The 12,509-nt window shown below is 39.0% G+C and overlaps 2 protein-coding genes across 3 annotated transcripts; both read left to right on the top strand.

The window, feature by feature from the left end:
* Positions 1-459: 459 nt before the first annotated feature.
* Positions 460-3,413, top strand: LOC122052722 (E3 ubiquitin-protein ligase XB3-like). Of its 2 annotated transcripts, none has more exons than XM_042614397.1 (8): positions 460-784; positions 880-939; positions 1,029-1,100; positions 1,214-1,335; positions 1,438-1,578; positions 1,667-1,774; positions 2,158-2,416; positions 2,766-3,413. In XM_042614397.1, the coding sequence occupies exons 1-8, from the start codon at positions 599-601 to the stop codon at positions 3,153-3,155; spliced, it is 1,338 nt and encodes a 445-aa protein (XP_042470331.1). In that variant the 5' UTR covers positions 460-598; the 3' UTR covers positions 3,156-3,413. The 2 variants fall into 2 exon arrangements, with proteins under 2 accessions (XP_042470331.1, XP_042470332.1); XM_042614398.1 differs by having other exon boundaries at positions 494-784; positions 849-939.
* Positions 3,414-7,906: 4,493 nt separating this feature from the next.
* On the top strand, positions 7,907-8,569 carry LOC122054112 (metallothionein-like protein 2C). Its single transcript, XM_042615944.1, has 3 exons — positions 7,907-8,068; positions 8,140-8,208; positions 8,283-8,569. The coding sequence occupies exons 1-3, from the start codon at positions 8,004-8,006 to the stop codon at positions 8,389-8,391; spliced, it is 243 nt and encodes an 80-aa protein (XP_042471878.1). The 5' UTR covers positions 7,907-8,003; the 3' UTR covers positions 8,392-8,569.
* Positions 8,570-12,509: the final 3,940 nt, after the last annotated feature.

Here is a 12,509-nt window from a genome sequence, read left to right on the forward strand (position 1 = left end):
TTATGGATAAATTTTTTTAAAAAACTCCTTATTTTAGTTATTGTAAAAAATGCATTCGAGTTTGTTATTTTGTAACCAAAAATATTTTTATTTTAGCACTATTATAAAAAATCTCTTACTTAATAAAAAATACTATATATACAGAGCAATATTATATCAAAAATATTTTTTAATTCGATAAAAAATAGAATGAGATATTAATTTGATATTTTTAAAATTGAAGTATACTTTTAATAAAAACGATAACAAAGGGGCGTTTTTGATATTTTTTCCCCTGTCCTCTTCAATCTCCACCTGAAAATATCTCATGCCGTCTCGTTGAGAAAAAAATCCGGGGGGAAATTTCGAAAGTTTTAATATTTTTAAAATCATTCTCGTATTTTATAAAATTTCAATCGGTTGCGATTTGGTAAAGGAATTCAATCGGATGCAGTAAGGTCACCGACGGTGAGCAGATCTTAAATGTCTTCGACTGGACCTCGCTTAGCGCATTAAACGCGGCAGTTCTCCGCCAGCTCCTGTTGCCTCTGTCGGCTTCCTCCTCTCCGCTGCCTCCGCGGCCGCTGCCGCCGGGACTCAGAAAGTGGGGGAGTGCGAGATGGGCCAGACGCTGAGCTGCGCTGGGTCGAGCAGTGATCTCGGCGGTTTCTTCGCTTCCGTCCAAGCCGGCCACTTGGAGACTGTGGGCGCCGCCGTCCAAGAAGATCCCTCCTTGCTCCTCCGGTCGACCTTCTTTAATCGCCTCTCCGCCCTTCACATCGCCGCGGCCAATGGTCACGTTGAGGTACTGTCGAATATTCCTCTCCTTTCTCCGCGTTTCCTCTTGGCATAAAAGCTGTGTGTTTTAGCATCTTTGAAGGTGCTTGGAAATTGTTGCAGATCTTGTCGATGATCCTGGAGAAGTATTCCAATCCGGATATAGTTAATCGTCATAAACAGGTACTGGGATAAAATAGATTCAGATTTTTAGGGCGTCTCCAGTGTTTAGAAGACGATGTTTTTTTACCGGAACTGTATGCAATCTTTAGACTCCACTGATGCTCGCTGCGATTCATGGGAAGATAGCATGTGTGCAAAAGTTGTTTGAAGCTGGGGCAAATGTGCGTTTTATGATCTCATTTGTTGTTTCCACTTATTTGCTTGATATGTTCACTTTGATTTTTTTTTTTTATTGTGATGGAAGGATGATGATGTTTCAGTTTTGTGTGGTTAGATTCTGATATTCGATTCGTTGAAAGGAAGAACTTGCCTTCATCATGCTGCCTACTATGGTCATTCAGATTGTCTGCAAGCCATCCTCTCTGCTGCCCAATCCACTGCCGTTGTTGATTCTTGGTGCGGTTTTTTTAAAGTCCCTTCATTCATTTTGATTGATGGTCCTTGGCCTTGTTTTAATTACTTAGCTCTGCAATTTTCCTTTTGGTATACTGTTATTAGGGGATTTGCCCGGTTTGTAAATGTTGGGGATGAAAGGGGAGCGACGCCTCTACATCTTGCAGCACGGCAAAGACGGACTGAGTGTGTCCGTGTACTCTTAGACCATGGGGCTCTTGTTTCTTCTTCCACTAGGGAATATGGGTATTTTGACTGATTTATATACTCGATCATTTGCCATTATGTTTATGTGTCAATTTTCTGTTTTGAGCTTGAAATCCATATTTTTCAGTCATTCTGGGAGCACTCCTCTACATTTGGCAGCTCGCGGAGGAAGTTTGGATTGTGTTCGCACATTGCTTGCATGGGGAGCCGATCGGCTCCAGAGGGATTCATCTGGGTGGGCATATTTCATCTTTTCAAATTGCCTATACTCTTGGAGAAATTGGAACTGCTAGCTTTACAATTGAAATCTTGAACAAACAGACAGTGTAGATTCTTTGTTAGTTGGCCTTTTGGTGATTATCTTCCAACAACCATGAAATATCTTTTTAGGAATTTTTAGGCAGCATTTAGCCTTTTTATATTTTGTCTGTCTTTTGTTAGTTGAGATGAATTATAATGAATCAAAATTTTTCATACATCAGGAGAGTCAATTTAAGGAGTCTCTTTCTCTCTTAATTTTCTACTCATGTACTAACAAACTAATTAAAATTTCTGTGTTCATGGAAGTTTTGTCTTTGTTTCACTGTTATTAAACATATGCTGATCCATATTCCACAGGCGAATACCCTTTTCTGTAGCTATAAAGCACAATCATGGAGCTTGTGCAGCTTTGCTAAACCCATCAGCAGCAGAACCTCTTGTTTGGCCTTCTCCATTAAAGTTCATCAGTGAACTTGATCCAGATGCAAGAGCTCTTCTAGAAGTAGCTCTGATGGACGCTAACAAGGAAAGCGAGAAAATAATATTGAATGAAAGAAAAAAATTGTTATCATCTCCTGCAAATGTGGATGAAGCATTTCATGATGATGCTTCTGAGGTATTACAACATCTCCTTGATTAAGCATTTCTAATGATTTCCAACTTATAATGGATTTTAGGCTAGTAGATCTTGCGGCACCACAGAGGCTTTGGTGAACTTTATGGCCATTTAATAGTTATTTCACTTGTTGAACATATCTGTCTAACAACGGACAACAGTGCATTGTTCACAAATGCATGATTGTGATAAGAGATCATAATGATTGAGCTAAGTTTGAGCATGCCTTTAACCTTGTTTAAAGCACAATGATGGATACTTTTATGCTGTACACTTGAATAAATTGTTGATTGGTGCTTTATCACCATTCATCAAGACACAATGTTTGATGAGAAGAATGGTCTTGCAGGCGAGTGAAACAGATCTTTGTTTCATATGCTTTAACCAAGTCTGCACCATTGAAGTACAAGACTGTGGGCATCAGATGTGTGCTCGCTGCATGTTGACTCTTTGCTGTCACAACAAACCCAACCCCACGACGTTGTGCGTACCCTCTCCAACATGCCCTTTCTGCCGCAGCAACATTGCTCGCTTAGTGGTCGCCAAGACAAAGGCAATAGACGAGGGAGAGAAGGCCACCAACTCTAAGCTGCAGAGATCCAGGAGGTTGAGGAATTTCAGTGGGGGAAGCAGCAGTAGCTTCAAGGGCTTGACATTGTCTATGGGATCATTTAGTAAGATGGGGCGTAGCTCCGGACGCATAATGAATAGTGAAGATATGGAGGACAAACCAATGTAATTGTGTCTCAGTAGTGCTATAGCTACCAGTTTTGGAAGCTCCAGTTAATCTTGCTGATGCAGTCCATTCCTTGAGTAGATTCTCACTCTAAAGTCATCAAACATGCAGTATCTGCAGATTGGTGTTGCCAGTCTATCAAGATTGAAGATTGTGTTCTTTAAGAAAGTGTGTATTCAGAACCAATTATCATGAGATACAGAGAGAGAGAGGGGAAGAGCCATTTTTCAAGCTTTCCCACACCATCACTATGTTGAAACTGTAAGCCTGCTTGCCTACTTTGCAATATTAATGAGTCCATTTACCATTTTTTTTTTCAGATGTTTGGCTTATGTTGTGGAACAAGTATTATTATGTAATCATTTTGTTTGTCCAGAAAATAAGTGAAAGTGGAATTTGTGATGCCTCTTGAGAATGATATGGTTAGCTTCATCGTGTGAAGGTGTCCACTAAAGAGTAAAGACAGGGATGGGCTGCCTCAAAGGTCAACTTAATTGTGCAGAAAGGAGAGGATACCAGTTGTTGTCTTGTAGATTTATAGTTGGTCAAAAAGTTTGGCAAAAGCAGTGATGGTGCCCACTAACCGTGTCGATGCAGAAAATTGCATCAGCAAGAAACCATATTCAAGATTAAATTGCTTGTTTCTCTTGGCATCTTCTCATATCCAAACAGGTCAAAGGCTTGGTTATGTATTTTAATTGTCTCTGTCAAAGCGAAGCATACGAATTTTGATGGTTGGAAAGCAGTTGTTTGTGGAAGTGGAATTCTCATTTCATCAGCATACGCAATGATTAGGGTATCTGATGCATCATTACCTGCTGCTTGCAACCTTTTTGTGTTCTGTTCTCTTCTGGTAAGTGGAGAGAGCAATATGATAGGTCCTCACTGTGAATTTAAACATTAGAGAAAACTCAATTGTGTGTTTTCTGAACATCTTTTGATATATAATTGAGTGATTCATGGCGAACTCCAGAGCACCAAGGGTTGAGCTGCGACATGAGCGACTAGACCGGTTGTATACTGTAGGTGATGCTATGTATGAGATTGATGAATTACTTTGTCACGCCAAGATTGGGACTTGGTTCATCAAATTTTGTTGAATGACAAACAATAATTATATTCCAAATGTATTCTCAAATCTTACCCTTTTAGTTAGCATACTTTGTAAGAAAATTGGTGCAAGGATATGCCAATTATATCGAATGAACTCATAGATAATGGAACGAGCAGTGTTCTGGTACATCTGAGACGAACTTTGTCTGCATCAAGTTGCATAACCACGAGATCCAAGAATGTGATGCTGAGAAAGTTTCAGATTCACCACAGATGCAAGATAGCTAGCTATGTTGAAATCGAAGTAGATTACACTGGCGAGTCAATTAAACCATGCCCAACTTCTGTTCTTGACTTGAATCCTGATGATGATCTAAGACCAGAAGATTACGAGTTACCTCAAGGTAAAGTATGCCCCTTATTGAATTAATATGAACAAGATAGGTCATTTGAATTTAAAAGTAATATCCAATAACCAGCAAACGCACTCGAGAGTGAAGTTGATTTTTCTAGTACATGAGTAGTAGGCTTGATTCCTTGATTGTCTTGATCAATGGAGATATACTGATTTATTTTGTATTTTTGTTTTTAATCTCTGAAAGTATCTGCCAATAATTTTATTTTCTTCCTTGCTTCCACCTTCCCAATCTCAAAAAAAAAAAAAAAAAGGGAAAAAGAAAATGAGTAAACAAGCGAACATTAAGATGACATAGTTCTGAGTATAGGACATCTACTCTGGTCTTCAATGATCACTGTAGCAAGATTGATATGTATGTTCAATGAGAATACGAAGTCTGTAGCACTATAAAAATTTATAATGATCTTCTGAAGCGATCTTCTGAAGAAGAATAATACTTGTCGTTGGAAGAGCGATCATAGAATCAGAAAACTCTTCACAGATCTATGAAACAAATCTCTCTCTTGCAATTGGATGTTTTCCTTTTCTCTCTGTAGTTCTTTCTTGCGTCTCTCTTCCAGTTTAGGATAAATGACTTGGATGTTTATATAATGAGAATCCACTAGGGGTAGTATGGTAATTTGTCCTAATTAAATGTGGGCAATCCCACGTTTGTACGTTCCCATTACTAATATCTTCCACTCATCCAAATCAAGTCACCAAGGCTAATTAGTCACAAATACTAAATAGAATTAAGTCACAAAGACTATACAAGATTCAAGTAACAAAGACTATACAAGAATCAAGTGACAAAGACTATACAAAAATCAAGTCACAAATACTATACAAAAACACACATTTTATACATTAGGAAAAATGATTTGTGCAACAACAACTATACTAAGCGATTGATGCTAAAAAAATGGTTATACCTTACATAGATGCTCTTTGAGTGATCAATATTAATAAAATTGTTACACTTTATTCAGTCACTCTTCTAAATGAATCATTACCCTAAATTAAATCATTTACATTGGTATAAACATCTCTAATTACTCATAACAACAATTATGTCGAGAGCATGTTCCATATCTCCAATTAATATAGTTATTTACAATCACATTTTATATATTCATAAAAAAAAAATTAGTCGATTAGTGAATAAATGATAAAGATGTAAATCTATCTTAATCTTCCTTTTCAACTAGAATTTATTCATTCTAATCAATCATTTTTTTAATTATACTTTATAAATCGAATCATCAATAGTTAGTAGGTTACATGTTAAAATAAAATAGTAGTCACCAGGGTCGGTCTTGACTTTTGGGGGCCCTTGGGCAAAAAGAGAAAAGGGGTCTCTATAGGATTTTTTTTTTATTTATGTACAATTTAAATATAGTTTAATAGAAAAACCTAAAAATTAATATATTTTATTTAAAATATGATAAACTCCATATAAAATATATTTGTCAAAATTTTTCAAAAAGTGCAACACCGTATAAAATATGTTTTCTAAGTTTCTCAAAAAAGTGTAATACCTATAAATATAAAAAAAAATAAATATGAAATAATCATTGAAAAAATCTATATCTTCTAGAATTTTGAAAAGCAAAATCATCAATAAGGCCTTCAAAATTAAGTTTTTCTAACACTTCATTTTCGATATATAGAATTATCAAGTCATTTACATTCAAATCATTATCATCATTTTCTCTTAATTCTTCTTACTCATTCGTTGAATGATTATGATCATCATTTTCTCTCAATTCTTCCCGTTCATTGATTGCATGATCATTTAGTTCTTCTTGATTACTCAATTGTTGCTCATTCTTGACTTTCCTCTTATAATTCATCAATTGAATCTTTAAATGAAGAGCTAGTTTTAAAAAACTTATGAAGAACACCTTTATGAGTTTTAATAATCTTTTTCACTACTTTTCTTTTATTTCTTTTCTGCTCCAAGATTAATATTTCTTTGGAAACATATTTATACTATAAATTTCAAGTGTAAAAATAAAATACACAAAATCAGCAACAAAACTAACAATAAAACAAACACAAGCAGTGAAAATAATAGTCAAAGAACAATAAAGTCTAGTTTGTACTTGAAGCATTCGATATAATCTATTATATAATGATTAAAATTGGGATGATTTATTTAAATTCTTTTAAATCTATAAGAAAAAAATATAAAATATTGGCTCCAATATAATATTAAAAATTAATATTGAATATTGACAATAAGAAAAAATATAGATAAGTAGATAACTTACGTTGTAAGTTTATATATTGATGAATGATGAAATTAAAATTTCAATTGCAGAATAAATTTTTCTGATTTAATTAGAAGAGATTAAAAGGAGAAGAATAGAAGAAATTAACGTTCAGTATTCATATTTTACTCTTTAGAGTCTTATATAACTTCTGTAAACAAATTAATGAATAAAGAGTTGTACAAGAAATAAAATCTTGGAAAGAGAACAAAGAATCGTTTACCTTCCTTCTTTTTCCTTTCTTTTCTTTTTTTTAATATTTTTTTCTTAAATTTTAATAGAAAATATATATTTTTTTGAACCTTTATTAAAATAATTCAACAATATATATATATATATATATAGACCTTTATTAAAATAATCCAATAAAATATATTTTTTAGGTTTTTATTATATATGTATATTAAATTTGGAAGCCCCTAAAAATCAGGAGCCCTTGGCCGTCACCCCCGGTGACATACCTTAGGGCCGACCCTGGTAGTCACTGATTAGACATTCTGACCTACTAATTAATCTTTGCTGCATATGTTCTTGGTGATCTTTGTTACACTGCACAAATCAATGGACGAACTACATTTTACCCTTCTGTAATTCATCAATCATTTCAAATTCCTTTCCACCTTAAGCAAATGCTTTTGCCTACCGAATCTGTACCAAATTGCAGTGAAAAGTTCAAAAAGATCACTAAAGCCAGATCAGCCACCAAATTGCGATGGCGACGACGATGCTGATGCTCATGAGATTCTTCTCACGCTCGCACTCAACCATCCAGTGTGACCTCAAAGGTCCTACATCGATATGCTCTCCTTTTATTGAAATGATAAAGACAATAATGGCGGAGACGGTGATGACAGTTACAGCTAGCTAGCTAGCTATTTCCTTTAATCAGCGGTGAGAATTGAAGCATGCTGTTGCTTTTAATTGTACCTTTATTCAATCAGTAGCAGAGTGATCATGGTGGTGGCCATGCTGCTTCTTCACCTCCAGTTTATCAATTCAGAAGACCTTAAGTAGACGACTATTACAAGCTGAACCTACAGCCTATAAATAGGGTGTTCCTTTCTCCACCATGGCTCAAGGCAATCAAGCACCTCTCTCAGCACTTGCTAACTAGCTCATAACAAGAAGATGTCTTGCTGCGGAGGAAAATGCAACTGCGGCTCCAGCTGCAATTGCGGCAGTGGCTGTGGAGGGTATGGATCGATGTTATCAATTTCTGTAGATGTTTGTAGAGATCATGATAATATATAATTGAATAATGCAGGTGCAAGATGTACCCGGACATGGCTGGGGAGACTGCAGCAGTCGTAGACTTTGGTGCCAGCAGCCACAAGTCTGTTCTTTATGACACCTGAGTTGTTCGATCGATTTCCTGATGAACTGACTGACTATAAGAGTTGTTTGCAGGAGCGTTGAGGGATTTGAGATGGCGTCTGGGTTTGAAGGTGGAAACTGCGACTGTACCTACTGCAAGTGCGGCGGCAGCTGCAGCTGTGCCTGCTGCGGCTGCAACTGATCGACGATACTCCTCTGCAGAAACTCGTGCTCTTTCTTTCATGAACTGCCAGGAATTCATCACGAGAGTGAGAAAGAGAGAGAGAGAGCATGGAAATAATTAAATAAAATTTCATTGAGAGGACATGTACCGATCATTGTCATAGAATAAATTATAATATAATATCATCATATATGTATGCGTGCGTGACTTTTCTTGAGGTTAGTAGCCTTTTTCGTGTTTATTATTGTCTTCTCCTTGCGGCGTGCTGGGAAACAGAGGAAGATATTGAGGGAGAGGATTAGAGAAGGGATGAGGGTTTGTTTAAAGGTCCAGAAGGATTTTAGTACAAATAAACAAAGGCAATCAAGAGATGATTTGGACTAGCATAAGCATAGGTTAGTGAACATAGAGAGAGATTTGTTGGAGATTTGGAATGAGTAAAAGAGAACCAAAGACTTGTTTATTTAGAGCCTCATGGAGATTTATGTGTTTAGTGATCCAATGTATTTCAGTTACTTCTGATAGCAGAATATATAGAGATTGAGCTTTGAATAAATTCTTGTAAATATTTAGAGTCCAAAATTATGATTTGTAGTCCAAATAGAGGTTGTAAAATGTCAAGTAGTAGGATTTTGATTCAACCATGACAAAAGTTATTAAGGAGTTTGATACAATGAATAAGGTAGGGTCCCTGAAGTTAGGGTCAAAGTTAAGAAAGTTGATTGATGTGGCGGTTAAAGTCAAGAAGAGGTCAACACTTGGAGCTAGCACGATCATGTGGCTTGGCCGAATAGTCCAACAAATCAGACCTTTTGTCCGATCAAATCCTGAGTCCCTCCGACTCAATGGAATCTCAAGCCGTCCTAGTTCAATTTAGAATCGAGTCCTCTTAGTCTGACTGAACATACTAGACGAACAGCTTGGCAAGACTCCTTGTCTGAGCGGATGTTGAGTCATCAAAGAAATCGAGTCCTCGAGACGGTCATCATTCTTTAGCCGACCCGACCTCGCCCGAGAACCAGGTCCAACCAGACTTTATAGGGGACTCGACCGACCTACCATCAAAGCATATTAATAACCCATTAGCCCAACGACCTAATATTTCTTTTTGGTGTTTTGTGTAACCCTTGTCAGAGAAATAAGGGAGTATGCCCTGGGCCATCTGTACAGTGGAAGCTTCTACCCTATAAAGCACAGAAATAGTGGATTTATTTTAGGAAAGACTATGGTGTGTCAGATTGATTGGTCTTATTTCAGAAATGCATTGATATTCGTACAGAGAGAAAACAATAGTTTATAAGGGGTTTCCACTTACATGCGTAGATAAGCTTCACTATCATAGTTCACTATTCATCATCTTTGTTCTTCATTTCTTCCTCTATCCTTTGTCTGACTTGAGCGTTAGAGTGTCTGCGCCGGAGACCCCTCCGTGGTCCGATCACTAACATTTTTCTCTTCTAGTTCTTCTCTTTGACATGCAGGTTCGATTGGGGCACCAAGTCCCTCCTGCTCGGAGTCTTCTCACTGTCAACTTCGACGCCACCTAGCCAGTATGTCATTTTTTCCGATTTCAGACAAAATCAAATTTGACATCATCTGTGGGAAGCTTCACCTGTTTCTAAAATGGGAAGATGAAGGAGTTGGACGGTTCACAACAATTACCTTTTTGCAAGAGGATATGGATTTGTTCATGGTCGCCAAAGCATAGAAAATAGCATAACAACAACAAGCTACTGGACACCCTTTGCAATGACCAAGCATTCTCAGTGACAGGTGTTGGAGCAATCCCGATGGTCCGCGGGACCATGTGTTTTGGTGTTTGGGCAAAAAGTTTAAGTTAGGTTCACCCTTGTATTTGATATGTGTATTTGAGTTGTGCAGGTTTGCAGGATACACATGTGACTCAGGTTGATGGCTTCGGGTCCGGTGAAGGATGGAGCATCCGAGGGACCGTGGACAAGGCAGCGAGGACAAGGGCCGAGGGAAGCGACTTCGAGGCATACGCAAAGGATGGCATTGGGGACGAGCCGCGGGCTTGAATGCATCCGAGGGACGAGAGCCAAAGGAAGTAGGCTTGAAGGCAAGAGGTCAAAGCTCCAAATGAAGCGTCAAATGAGTCATAAGGGTGAGGGTACGAGTGCATGAGAGATTGTACTCGGAGTTAAATCCTAGTTTTAGGGTTTTACTATAGCAGTACTGTAGCGCTACTGTAGCAGTACTGTAGCAGTCGACTGCATATTTTAGCAGTCGACTGGGCAGTCGACTGGCAGCGAACAGAATGTCTCTGTTCGCTCGGTTAGTATGGAATCGAGCCGTTGGGATGTAACGGTCGAATTTCCACAGAGGACAGTCGACTGCATGTTTTAGCAGTCAACTGGTAGGCAGGGTTTTCCAACTCGTGGCCTATATAACCAAGCCTTGGAAGCTTGGTTGAGGTTGACGAAATAGAGGTGGTTAACCCCTATTAGTAGTCTACCTGTGCCCTAGCTTGTAAGAAGTTCTTGTGAGAGTTGTGGTGAGGTTTCTCCATCCACAACGAGCTACGTGAGCTAGTCGGAGGTCTTCCGGGGAGTAATCCACCGACGGATAGGGATCGTCCACCTTACGGACACGCCGTGGAGTAGGAGCTTTATCTCCGAACCACGTAAATGATCGTGTAGCTTGGTTTGCATGCTTTCCTTTAGTATTTAGCTTTCTACTTGCTTTGTTTGCATTTCCGCTTGCGCACTAACGTTGTAGAAAGAAGCGAGTATTTGGGGGTGCCGTCTATCCAACCCCCCTTCAAGCCGGCCGTCCGATCCCCAACAACAGGACCTCACATCGAGCAGAGGACCAAGGCAGAAGAACTGATGGAGTGACCCCCGTTTCCTCCTCCGGCCAGTTTCAATCAGATATCGGCATAACCCAGTGGTTTTCCTCTTGGGCCCCCATCTCCGATCGCATACCATAGGGCATTATTCTACACGCCCCTTAATGATATGGGCAGAGCGGAGAAGCCCCAGGGATCATCTTTAGGAGATGTACCCACTCAGGATTCGCAGAAAGGGAAGACTGTAGGCCCCAATGACTCCCCGAACGGTTGAGTATGACCATTCTCCCTGGAAGTATTGGAGGATAAGCTACCGCCCCATTTCTGACCCCTTGCAATTAGAGAGTATGGAGGAGCAACTGACCTAGAGGACCGCCTGCTCATGTTAAAAAATGCAGTGATTCTCCATCAATACACGGATGGTGTCAAATGCAGAATATTCTTGACTACTCTCTCAGGCTCGACATAGACACGGTTCAACCGACTTCTGGCTGACTCCATTTGCTACTTTAAGGATTTTCGTAAGGCGTTCCGCCAGTATTTCACCAATAGTCACCAATACACAAGACTATGCTAAGTTTATTTTCCCTCAATCAAGGGCTCAAGGAGGCGCTGAGGACGTATATCAAATAGTTTAACTAAGTGTTGATGGACGTTCCCTCGACTACTTTAGAGATATTAGTGAGTGTCTTCTCCCAGAGGCTCACAGATGGAGACTTCTTTCGGTCCTTGATAAAGAAGCACCCTAGGGATTTCGTTCACCTGGTAGAAAGGGTGACCAAGTACATTAATGTGGAGGAAACTTAGTCTGCTCGAAAGAAGGAGGTGGTTATACCTACTCTTGTCTATGTCTCAGAACACCGAGATCCTCTCCCTCCTCTTCCACACAAAGGAGCTCGATCGGGTCTCCAGCTACATCCTCATGAGCAGAGGTCAAACACGGTTCAGCATGTGGAGGTCACCCGGACCTTGTTCGTCAAGCGCCACCAATAGGTTCAACCTTTCTGCACTTACCACAGGATGAGGACTCATAGCACTCAAGAGTGTTATAGATACAACCAAGGGATGCGCCAAGTAGCCAACCAAGGGTTTCGACATTGATCGCCATCTCCAAATAATAGATGCTATAAAAAATGGAATGAACCCAAGGGCGGGTCCTAGGAAATACTGATCGAAACCAATAGGAACCCCAATAATGAGACAACCGAGCCCCGACACAAATCTTTGCTAAGCCTCCTATAGGATCGTTATGCACGTGAAGGGGGGGGGGGGGTGAATCACATGATTTTAAAAATAGCGTCTTTTTAAATGAATAAAAAGAGATGAA

The sequence above is a fragment of the Zingiber officinale genome, chromosome 3A, assembly GCF_018446385.1.
Source record: "Zingiber officinale cultivar Zhangliang chromosome 3A, Zo_v1.1, whole genome shotgun sequence".
In the NCBI taxonomy this organism is placed as follows: domain Eukaryota; kingdom Viridiplantae; phylum Streptophyta; class Magnoliopsida; order Zingiberales; family Zingiberaceae; genus Zingiber; species Zingiber officinale.